At 41.5% G+C, this 12500-nt stretch overlaps 2 protein-coding genes across 3 annotated transcripts in view; one reads left to right on the top strand and one right to left on the bottom strand.

Moving 5' to 3' along the window:
• LOC138024819 (dihydropyrimidine dehydrogenase [NADP(+)]-like) overlaps positions 1-12500 on the top strand; it is a 48814-nt gene that overhangs the window by 5684 nt on the left and 30630 nt on the right. For both annotated transcript variants that reach the window (XM_068871993.1, XM_068871994.1), the window contains exons 2-7: positions 2135-2245; positions 2912-2994; positions 3761-3848; positions 5727-5888; positions 7337-7420; positions 8262-8374. In XM_068871993.1, the coding sequence (XP_068728094.1) occupies positions 2135-2245; positions 2912-2994; positions 3761-3848; positions 5727-5888; positions 7337-7420; positions 8262-8374 (641 nt within the window). The remainder of the gene's footprint in view (positions 1-2134; positions 2246-2911; positions 2995-3760; positions 3849-5726; positions 5889-7336; positions 7421-8261; positions 8375-12500) is intronic.
• Positions 10502-11372, bottom strand: LOC138022811 (uncharacterized). The gene has a single exon (XM_068869769.1). It carries the CDS (start codon positions 11297-11299, stop codon positions 10706-10708), a length of 594 nt encoding a protein of 197 aa, XP_068725870.1. The 5' UTR covers positions 11300-11372; the 3' UTR covers positions 10502-10705.

The raw sequence follows: 12500 nt of genomic DNA, 5'->3' as shown, positions 1-12500 counted from the left end.
AGACACACAAAGGGGACATCACAGAACACGTAAACATTGAACTCTTTAATTAAGATACATGTATATCTACCCAACCAAGCGGAATGTGTTTGAAAGTGGATTGTGCATGATATGTACAGTCTGTGAATGAGGGAGTCAAGGTGAGTGCTGGCGGCGCGCCGCCACAGCATGTACTGGAAAACTGTAATGAATTTGTGTGAAGAGTTATACAGTACCATAGTTATGGAGGTATTGAAGTAGATTCTTCTTGTATGCAGGTGAATAAACAATACAAGGTTAGTGAGTAAGCTTGTTCGATCGGACCAATAAATAATTCTTAAAACAATAGTTAAGAGGCACAAATTATGTAGTGCTTATTAACGAGAAATCCAAGAACTACATGTACTGTACATGTACTTTAGATACAGTATCAGAAGAGGTACCCTGGGTTCCAGAGAAATTTTTTTTCCAAGGTCAGAGAGAATGCTTAGCGATTCCAAAGCAGCTGTCAAGGACAAAAGAAAAAATATCCTTGCGGCACGACTCGAGAACCACATTTCCATGCGAGAAAGCAGTTCAGATTTCTTGTCAAACCAGTTTTGGCCACCAAGCTGAGACTGCTTCCCACGGGATGCCATGAAGTGCATCATTGAACATTCCTGAAAATTGTGATTCCAGTGATGGCTATTCACTTCTGTCAACAGTTTTAATAATTTTGGTGCAATTTTAAATTAATGATGTTGTATTGAGTTTAGGTGCGTGAGATTGATTTATTCGAGGAAAATTTTTTCCCTCAGAGCAAAACCTTAATTGTCAGATGTGTAAAACTTGAAACAGGATTTCATACTGTAAAAACAAAGAGCTAGTCGAAGAGGTCACTGCCTAAAGTGCAGAATGGAAGACTTTGAAATGCAAGAAACTTTTTTCGTCCCTGAGTCCTCTGAGTCCTCTGTTCCCAGACACAGTTGCAACAAATGTTGACGTGGTTCAACTTTTTTAGTTAATTCCTGTCGCGATAAGTAACCATCAAAACTCCACACTAATAGACGAGTATAAAAACAGACTTTAATTCTAAATCAGCAACAACGTTACCGTGCCACCCGAATCAATACGATCCTCCTTGCAATATGACACCCCTGGGTCACTCGATATGGTTACACAATCAACATAGAACTCGTGATTTAGAGCACGTGGCAGAGTAACGCAACATTGCGACAATTCCCCCGACTCCTGTCAAACGACCTTGAGTAATCTTCAAGCGATCTCATGCATAAATTCATAATCAAAATAATTTAGCTACCAAGTTATCAAAGCCCTTATAGTGTACGTGTTAAAGGCACTGAAAGAAAGAAGAAAGAAAGAAACGAAACGAAACTTTATTCATTTTCATACAATGAAAGGGAGAGATACCAGAGGTTATCCCTTTTGAGGGTATCCGCTCGGATCGTGTCAACTGAGAGTCAATTTTCACGAGGGAGAAAAACCGGAGTACCCAGAGAAAAACCCTCCAGTCAGATTGAGATCGACTGAAACTCATCCCACATACGACCTCAATACCATGTGAAGCAACACATGGACCATCGGAACAATCTCTGGCTGAAATGTCATGCAGCGCTGCTTGTCGCAACATCTGTTGAGAACTGGTTTTTTGATTTGCCCAATCAGAAACTCCCTCGAATTTCTGAACTGGTTTCTTGCATGGAAAAGGGGTTCTGGGGTCATGCCACCAAATGTTTATTGCATCCTCCACCATTGATTTTGAATTGCTGAGTGTTCTCTCCAACTTTGTACTGTACCCAGGGTACAGAAGAGGATGACAGTATATTAAAGAAAGAGGTTAACTTTGTTTACTATTTTAATAGAAGAATATCATTACGGTAATGAATACTGTATGTAACTTGCCAGCTTTTTGATGGTAAGCTTTGAATAAAACACTGTATGTTATACACCGAGTTCCTTGAGTATTTTGCTTTGAGTTCTGGAGAAATTGGTCAAACAATGAATCTTGGTTTACGTGGCTTAATTTAGAACAACAAATCAAGTTACTGTATATCCATGCAACAAGGCTATTAAAGGGTGTTATCGTTGACCAAGAACATCACTGAAGTACACAATTATTTTAAGGTGTCAACTAACAGTAGTACATTTTTTCCAGAACTTGCTTGCCCTGAATCCCAAAATAAAACCACATGCAAGTTTAGTCTCAACATCCGCAACCAAATTAAGCAGGAAGCACTGGAAAAGAAATCAGGAAAAAGGATGTTCCGTAAGTTGCAATACCTTCAATTTGACTGTCATCTGCTGTAACCCTCGTCAAATTTCAATCAGCTGAAAGTTAGAGAACTTGACCCTGGATTAAGATTAATATCATTGATTGCATGCATAATTATTATATGTGTGAGTCTTAATGTTGGTGCTCTAATGGAGCTAGGGGACATGACTGGTTAACTAATTGATTCCTCAGGACACCCCCCAGGTGACGTGTAAAATACATGTAGCCTAGCGTTAGAGTAAAATCTGCTAAATTTCACTCCAAGGAGTCAAAGAGTAATATTATTATATCAATTTTAACTTTCCTTCTAGAAACATGGAATAATTATATTATTGTTGTGTATATGAGGGAAATAGAACAAAGAGCTCAAGATTGCAATTAATTAATGTTTGTTCGTCTGACAAAACGACGAATAATCATTTATTATCTGAAGTTCTACCCTTGATTAAGATCATTTCAAGCAATTTCCTTTTTTATTTTTATTTTTTTGAATTTTTTTGTAGAGCGAGTGATGCACATGAACTGTATTTTTATTTCATATGTTTCCAGTTTTTCTACAGCATATTTAGCATTACATAATTTTGTGAAGGTCGTGGTAGTGTGTGCTCAGCCACTTGCTTTTCTTGTCCCTAATTACTTTTCATTGTGTCTGTGCTTCAGAACTGTGAATCTCTGACCAATAATTTTGATGATGTCAAGCACACAACACTGAGTGAAAGAGCAGCTCTTAGGGAAGCTTCAAGGTATTAATAAAAGTGATTTGATATGCCACTACAGCCTTAGTTTGTTAAAAACATAGCATTTGTATAGGCACCCAATAGCAAAGGACTTAAAAATGGCAGTAAATGACCATGGCAACCTAACCAAGGGTCAACGTTAACTGTGGTTGACAAGTCACCTGTAGAGGAGAGGGGAGTGCCAAAAGCAAACCACCAGCAATGCTGAGCAATAAGAAGCTGTGAGAGCGGATGAATGGATAGTACATGCATGCTCAGCCCATTAAGTATTAAAAAACATGAGTTTATTAAAAAAAAAAAGTACTGGTAGTTACTAATACTGTACATGAAGAAAGGGTTCAGCTGTTGTGTATTCTGTCTAATTTACAAACATTTCTCATAATATCGGAACATAATGTCTATGACTGACCCTTGTGGGCTGTTGGAACGGGTTTACATGTAGAAGGACACAAAAGAGACTGGAAATATTTTACAGACGTCTTGCACGCAGCGTTACAACCTTCCAGACCTCACCCGGAGAGTTGCCAGAGCTCACCCATAGAATTCACAGGGTTCGTATGCATCTTGAAAACCCTTGAAAACCCTTGAATTTCGAGAGTACATTTTCAAGGCCTTGGGCCCACCACTGTGGCGGGAGACAGAGATGGTGGGAAGCAAAGCTTTTTGTATCGGGAAGAAACTCAGTGGCAAAGTTAAGCCTTGAACTTCCCACCCTTAGGCCATCTGTTGGAAAATGGCAGTCAAAACTACACTGCCTTTTTCTTATTGACAGGTGTCTGAAATGTGCTGATGCGCCATGCCAGAAGAGCTGTCCCACACAGTTAGACATCAAGTCATTTATTACCAGTATCGCTAACAAGGTATTAAATTCATTTGGTACATTGGTTTTAATTACTATAATAAAACGCCAGCAATAAAATTCGTTAACACATCGCTTTACTCTTCCAATATGCCTGCAACTCAACTTACAGAAGTGTTGAAAAGCAGTTAAGACTAGAAAACAAAATTTATTGGATACACAAACTGTAGCTAGTAAAGTTAATTAATCTTGAAACAGAAAGTTGACGATAAATGATCCAAACATTTAATTTGTTAGGAGCTGGTAAACTGAATTGGCTGCTCGAAGCAAAGAAAGTTACAAAAACTTAATTTACACAAAGGGAAACTTCTAGGTCTGCTCTCAAAGCGAAAACGACTGAGACAAAAAAGGACTGAAAATGACTAATTAAAATTAAACCTTTAATACCTATATAATAAAGAGAACAAATAAATTAATAATTAGTACTAAAATTTAATTCCAGACTAACACATTCTGCTCAATTTCCATTCAAACAGAATTTTCAGTTAAGAAAGTTTTTCAGCGGAAAGGCAGTGGAAGTGTCACAGATTCCTATGCTTTTGGTAGAATACAATCTCCCTGCAGCGTGTAGACATGCTAGAAAAGTCTTGAGAAACACTATTCAGCAGCACAGTGTTGTTTGATTCACTACGAAATCTCTTGGCCATACGTTAATAAGAGTAAGCGGAGAATGGACAACATGCACCAAAGGCATGAGCTTGTAGGGGTCTGGCGGCATCCTTCCCTGGGAAAATTTAATTTGAAATTTTGGCCTCTTACATGTACAATGTAGAAAGCATTTCCTGTATTCTGGAGCATGAACTAGGGTATTTGAACAGAACACTGATATCATTACATCTTGGCTTTTTTTGTCCAGAAAAAGTACATGTTTAATACCATACTCTAATTTTTTTTGTTGAAATTCAGTTGACGGCGAAACATACACAATGTATGTTGGGAAATAGTGTGACATGATACAGTACATGTACATGTACATTGTAACCCTTTTAAGGCTCCTTTGCATTCTACACGGCTGGGTGCAATGTATTTCAACTGTCGTGACCGAAAAGACCTTTTGCGGATGCCGTATTGTGACACTGTCGAAAGGGCTAGAAATTGTCATCTTTGTTAGCAAATCAGGCAGCTTACACCAAGTACTGGACTGCTGAACCTGCTGCCTCTGTCAAAAGCTTGTGTGCTCGATTCTTGCATGGACAAAGAAACAGAAATCGTCGCTGAAATTGCTCAGAATTCAGGTGTCGCTTTTGATTTTCATGAACAAAACTTTGCTGATCCAAGGTTCGTGTTCTGTACATTCAAACGTTTCTCATGTTATTCGTAAAATTTGGGGTTATTTCCAATGAAGAGTAGACGGCGAGTTCACATGCACAGCAATAACTTTTTCTTGTGTGCTCTATTCTTTAATGGACAGGAAAACAGAAATCACCTCTGAAATTACTCGGAAGTCGGGTGTCTTTTTGTTTTTCACAAACAAAACTTTGCCAATCCAAGGCTTGTGTTCTGTGTGAATGTTTCTCATGTTATTCGTAAAATTAGGGTTATTTCCAAGGAAAAGTAGGCGGTGAGTTCATGTGCAATAGTCGGCAAGTTTTGCCTGCTGCCGGCTCTTATTAAAAACCCTGAGTTTAAGAAAGCTGATATTACTGGTCTAGACTAGGACCTTCTGTGTATAAATTATACAGCTGTACGATGTATTTTAATGTACATTTGTAGAGTCTGAAATCGTTTCAAGACAGTGCACCCTTACTGATCTGCTTCTTAGGTCATTTACAAATCTGCAATGTACATGTACATAATTTATCCTGCCTGCATGTGAACAGGTCCTTGACACCTTCACTCTGCCCAATATAAGACATCGTTTTGCCTTCATTTAACACAGAACTATTATGGAGCTGCAAAAGCAATCTTCAGTGATAATCCTTTGGGTTTGACGTGTGGTATGGTCTGTCCCACCAGCGATCTTTGTGTTGGTGGTTGTAATCTATATGCCTCAGAGGAGGGACCTATTAACATCGGTGGATTACAACAGTTTGCTACAGAGGTAATGTGTTGCATGTAGGTAAATTAATTATCAGTGTCAGGCTTAATTGGTCAACATAGCTTCTTGGAGTAACTGTATGTGAAGGTGATGTATGCATCAAACATGAAGATGCACTACTGTATAATGACCAGGGCTTGGAAAAAAAAATCAGTCACAATTTTGAGCTAGCCAAGATACGAAAATTTAGTTGCAAGTTTGCACATTAATCTTTAGTCGCAAAGTTTTTTTTTTGTATCTTGGGTCATTTTAAAGTTGTTGTATTGTGTTTCCAAAACTTTGTCAATGCAAAGTCGTGTAAAGAAACTGCTGAAAATGATGAATGACCAAGGGAATATTTTACAGCTGTAAATGGCATTATGCACATAACAATGTAGCTAGATAATAATAATTTATTGTGCTACAATTTTTCCTCTTTCTTAGTAGTTATATCTTCAGATTGAAACAAAATTTACAATTAATGAGGAACAAAATATTATTTTATTAACCCTTTCACCCCTAAACTGGCCTGAACCAGTCATACTTAGCAAAATGTGACCTCTCACGCGAAAACGTACACTAACGACTTTCCGTGTATGACCGGAATTCCGTGTGGAAGCCGTGTTACACCCGTGCAGTTTTAATTTTAAGCCGTTCTCGCGGCTTGGCTCACTCGTGCGACCGACCTGGTCAGCCGTGTAAAAAAAACTGCCCACTCGTTCGCTAGAAAAGTCCACTCGTTTGAACCAGGTTGGCAACCGTGTGATAAATATCACATACCACTCGTTTGCAGAAGCGTCTACTCGTTCAAACAACACCGTAAAACCAAAAACGAATCATTCTTTCAAAGGACTCGAGATAATTATGCGTCATACGGTGTTTCTTGCTTGATCACTCATCGATCAATGGATTGATTTCGCATCGAATCTTATGCTTGTTATCTACATTTATTTATTTTGTTGCGCTTCAAAAAGGTTTTTAGCTATAACCGTCGTCGCGATCGCTTAGGGTTAAAAGAAACATGCCTGATGCAAACTGCAAACTCTATCATTTCAGAATAGGGAACACAAGGTGAATTTGCAACTCTTCGATATATTTTAGTTGGAAAAGGAGAAAATTCTCCGGCAGGTACAAAACACAGGCCTCAGGTCACAGGTCTCGTTCCCAGGTCTCCGCTGTTTTACCAATCATACAGTAACAAACCTAAACATTCATTAATGCTAACCTTAGGCCTAATTAGACCTACATGTAAACAAAAGTTTATAGGCCCAAGGTTAGCTTTAATGAATGTTTTGGTTTGTTTCTGTTTTGGTAAAACAGATACCTGTGAACGAGACCTGTGACCTGAGACCTGACTGTGTTTTGTACTTGCCCAAAATTCTGAGGTTTTGCTTCGTGGTTAAAAACTCAATAAAACACTCCTTTTTGTGTATGAAAGATTACATTGCGTTACTTTTCTCTTTTGAACCCAGATCTTTAAGAGCATGAGGATAAGTCAAATACGTGACCCGTCATTACCACCTGCTGATCAACTTCCTGAGAGCTATCACACCAAGGTAGAAATAACTTGTAGTTGGAAGAATTGCTAATTCAAACAGACTTCTTATGTTACCGGCAGTGATCAAGAGCTATCAAGTAAAGCTATGACCCTCGCAGTTGTGGATGCAATTTTCGCAATTGTTTAGAGAAGAAATGCGCCTACAGTGTACACATGCATTAGATGCATGCTCAATTTTGACATCCAACTCGAAGTGTCCCTTTAAGTCTAAGCCTTTGTTACCTTTTTCCAACAATAAGGTAAGGGTAAAGGTTAGCGCCATTTTTAGCTTTGGGTAAATGCAGCATTCAATCTTTACTTGAAATGCAGCATTTGGGAAACACTTTGTGACGTTGCCTGTATTCCGAGACACAAGTGATGTTTAAGTTGGGAAGAAGAGCAAGGGCACACCTTTTGACGCTTACTGAAATCGTTCTGGTCATATCTGACTGCTAAATAAAATACTGTGCATGCAGAACAGATTTCACAAAACAGGTTAGACTACAAGCAGCCCCTCTTTTGCCGCTTAAAATGTGGAATGTGCATGAGGTGAAAATGAAAACTGGGAGGTACATTGTACAAGAAAAAGTGGTTGTGCTGCCATTCTGGTACCTGCTTTTATTTTTACTTAGGGCTCAGTGGACCGAGCGGGGAAAGAGGGACTCCTTTTTTTTAAAAAAAAAAGGTTGTCATGAATGTCGGAAATGATGTATCCTCAATAAATCTGTTCAGGCAATGGAGGGAAAATGATTAAACTGGTCAGAATTATCAAAAAGTGACCAGAGTTGGTTGTTTACCTACATGTACATACATGTATTAAGTAGGTCTTTTACTAATGTAGAGATTGTTGTTGGTTTCAGGTTGCACTTATTGGGTGTGGTCCAGCTTCAATCAGTTGTGCGACATTTCTTGCTCGTCTGGGTTACACAAACTTGACAATATTTGAAAAGGAAAATTATATTGGTGGGTTAAGGTAAGGCATTACGGGAAAGTCAAAAACACTGACCCCTGGTTCATGGAGTTTCGCAATGGACTACCCAAAGGGACTACCCTAAGTAGTCTAACTTTACCAATACTATTTCGAATGAGTGCTATTGAAAGAACTGTCAATTATTGAATCGATTATGTATGTACATTGCATATATCTTATTTATTTTTATCTGCACGGCCACATGCAACTTAATTCAGGAATATCCCTTTTCACTCATTTGCATTACAATGTAATCTAGCAAAAGTGTGAGGCAATTTCGGGCTATTTTGTAGTTTTCACCCGAAATTGCCTCGCACCCACGTTAGATTACATTGTATTGCAAATGAGGAAAACTAACCGTGAAAAGGGCTATTGCACCGGTTTCACCTCGCTTACTTGAAGTAATCGGCCATTACAACAATTATTGAAAGCTAACCTCATACATGCCAACTCTCCTGCATTATCCGGGAGTCTCCCGGATACGGAATGAATCTCCCGGTCTCCCGTACGGGTCATCAAATCTCCCGGATAAAAACGCCTCTGGAGACTTTGCTCCACTGGAGGCTCAAATTGTATCCCCAAGTTAAAAAACTCGTTTCATTGTTTGTTTATGCATTTCTTTATCTCTGGTGAGTGCATTTTTTGGGAGGAAGGGGGAATGGGTGAGTTAATCGTGGGGGGGGGGGGGTGGGTGGGGGGGGGGGTGGTTGGCGAGACCAGATGGAAAATATCTCCAGATTTTAGATCTCCAGAGGTTGGCATCCCTGTAACCTTTTTAAAATGGGTGCTTAGACTTAAATACTATGGACCAATGCTGTTGAAAATGGATGTGTAGGCTTAGCACTATTTGTGATGCTGCTTTCCGTCTAGCTATAGCACTCACTTAGGGTAGTCTGTCGGGGTAGTCCATGGACTAGGGGTCAACATTTTCAACTACACCCATTAACCTATTATTATAAGTATATTTCTATTCAGCTGATCAGACCAGGATCTCCGTAAAAAAAATATATTGGGCTAGCTTGCATACTACTAATAATTCATTGTATAAAATTAATGCTTAAAATTCTGGCATATAATATTATTGTAATAATTATTATGGCAGGTATGAAACAATTTTCCTGATGAAAGATCTTCAGAGTTATGAATTAATTTGAAGCATTGTTGTGAAGAAGCCTGAAAAAATCCAAGCATGATTATTTTTAACCTATTGACTTCTGGGGGTTCCCCATTGACAAGTAAAATCGTCAGGCATTAGAATGAGTAAAAATAATAATACTTAATTAAGTCTGGCCGGTTTAGGCCAGCTTAGGCCGCTTTAGGTGTCAGTGAATGATTAATGGGACATATTTTTCAGTGAGTGATTAAACCCATTGCCTCCTGGGGGTTCCCCATTGACGAGTAAAATCGCCTGGCGTTAGACAGAGTGAAATTCTAAGTCTGGCCAGTTTACATGTAGGCCAGTCTAGGTGTCAAAGGGCTAATCACTGAGCTTTTCAGTTACATTAAAATGGGAATCTGATTAACTGTAAGTGGTAAAAGGGCATTTTGAAGAGAATGAACCATAGGGGACAAGGTCCCATGCAGTCAAGTTGGCTTGCCCGCTAAACCAGGCTGGCTTGCCTTATTCACAAAGGTCTTAACCCTTTGAACCCCGTGGGGTTCCCCATCAACGAGTAAAATTTTCTGGCGTTAGACAGAGTAAAATCTATAAGTGGCACTATTGGGAGTGAAAAAGTCAATGCGAACGAGAACGTAGCTGGAACGCAATACAAATGCCCCTGCAACAAACCCTGTAAAAGCGACCCCCCCGCGCATGGCTTCCTGCGGACTGCCGCTGACTGCATTGACTCGAGTTTAACTTCGCCTAAATTACATTCAGCCACATTTAAACTCATCGCCAATTGATGAGCTTGGGGAAGGTGCCTTGGTTTAGGTGGAGCCGTGCGTGAAGCCAGCCAAGGTTGCAGGTATCCATGGCAACCCTGAGAGCGGCAACCACCCAGACCCTACGCCCAACAAGGTGCTTGGAAGGGCGGAGGGCCCGTGAACAGGGTGGACGTGAGACCTACGACACCCCAAGAGAAGGCCAAGCACCTTCCCCTCGCCCAGCAGGAGGTACTTACGAAAGGGTCGACACACCGGCCAGTCTGGCAGAGTAAAGCAAACATCCGCAGAGCACTCAACTGTAAGGCACGAGCAAGCAAGAGAATCCGCATGAGGGGCATGGCCAAAATCCGCAGGGCATAACAAATGTTCAAGGCCAAGCAGAGTGTCAGCAGAGCCTCAAGGTGAGATGCAAAGAGCCCCGCGAGGTCCAAATCCACGTGAAGGAGTTCAAGAAATCAACTGACTGGAGAGACCCGCCAAGGCCTCGGATGGTGTGCGTATGTACAACTGGAAGGCATTGCTGGTCCAACGTCCCAACGCCTGAATTAAGTGGGCGGGGACGCCATTGCGAGCTGCGACCGTTGCTGCTCCAATGCGGAAGCTATGGCTAGAAAAGTTGCCAGGAATGCCAGTTGCCACCATAATTTGACGGATCCAGCTAGTGAGCAGAGCTCGAGACAAGGGCCGGCCATCCTGGAGCAGGAAGAAGGGGCCTCCTGAACTGTCCCTAAGGGACAAATACTGCATAACAGCTTGAAGAGCACACAGGGGGAAACGACCCTTCCCGATATGAATAAAACAACCCTTGCGGAAAGGGTCAGTCTTGGAAGCTTTGATCTTAATGCGTAAGCATGAAGGATCGGTGGCTGAGTCCGCGGCCATATCCTGGACACACAAATGAAGGGTGGAGGAGAAGGATGCGAGATTAGGAACTGTGAACTCGGCGGATGGCAAGAAACCAAAGTATCCAAGGGTACACGCAGCCCAGAACATACAGTGGTCCGGAACTGAGAGGTCGAGAGACTTAAAGATTACCATCATAAGCCCATCTGTGATTGGTAAGCGTGAGTAAGAAGAGGAGCCCTGAGCGCGCTTAATGCCCCTAACCACACGCTGTAAACGAAGGCAGTTAAGAAGAGGATCCGGGAAACCCTCGTCAATATGTAGAGAGCGCACGGCAGACAAATAGACCTTTATGGAAGAATGCCGAAGAGACCCGGTCAAAAAAGTTGCAAAAAGACACAATGTCCACTCGTCAACAGGGCACGGAGAACCACTAGAATGCAGTTTGCCCAGCTGAGTACAAAAATTAATGAACTTCTTTTGACCAGCCATGGGTAGAAGCAGCCAAGCCATGGACCAGGAACTGATGGCACTGCTGTTCTAAGACGGAGCAGTCAATTCCTCCAAAAGCTGATGTGGAACAGGCACTGGGAACAGCTGAGCTTCCGGAGCAAGCCGCCTGAACTCCTGCCAATGAAAGCAGGACAAAGCGTCAGCAATACGATTAGACACACCTGGAACATGATGAGAGGCAAAGGAGAAATTAACATGGGCAGCGGAAGCAAGCAGATGGCGCAGCAAACGCATCAAACAAGGAATCTTTGAAGTACGGGAATTTAAGATGTGAACGACAGCTTCGTTGTCGCATCAAAACAACACATGCCTCCTAGACCATTGAGGACCCCAGATGCGAGCAGCCAACACCACGGGGAACAGTTCTTTTTAAGCAATTGATTGGGACACCTGGGATGAAACCCAAGACCCATTAAACCATGCTCCTTGGAAGAAGGCACCAAAACCTAGGGAGCCTGAAGCATCAGAAGTCACCTCGAGGTCAGGAGTAGCAGACATGCCGGGAAAAAGCCAAAAACAAACACCATGCCAAGAAGAGAGGAACTGGTGCCACCACTGAAGGTCCAACTTAAACTCAGAATTTAGGCGGATGGGATGATCATCCCGACGAAAGCAGCGGAGCAAGTTGATCATGCGGTGTAAAAAGGTACGGCCAGGCCAGACCACCTTGGCAGCGTGATGAAGATGACCGATGAGGGACTCTAGTTGATTCCTAGTGCACCAGCGATGGGAGAGCCACGATGTAATCAGCTGCTGTAATGCCACAAACTTGTTGGCCGGGAGGCGTGCGACCTGTTCATTGGAATCAAGTTCGATACCTACTACCACCAGAACCGAGGAAGGCCCTAGACACTTATCAGGGTGAAGAGGGAGCCCTAACAAATTG

This window comes from Montipora capricornis, chromosome 11, assembly GCF_036669925.1.
Source record: "Montipora capricornis isolate CH-2021 chromosome 11, ASM3666992v2, whole genome shotgun sequence".
Classification (NCBI taxonomy): domain Eukaryota; kingdom Metazoa; phylum Cnidaria; class Anthozoa; order Scleractinia; family Acroporidae; genus Montipora; species Montipora capricornis.
Note: the sequence above shows the minus strand (reverse complement) of the source record. Positions and strands in the feature narration are given on the sequence as shown.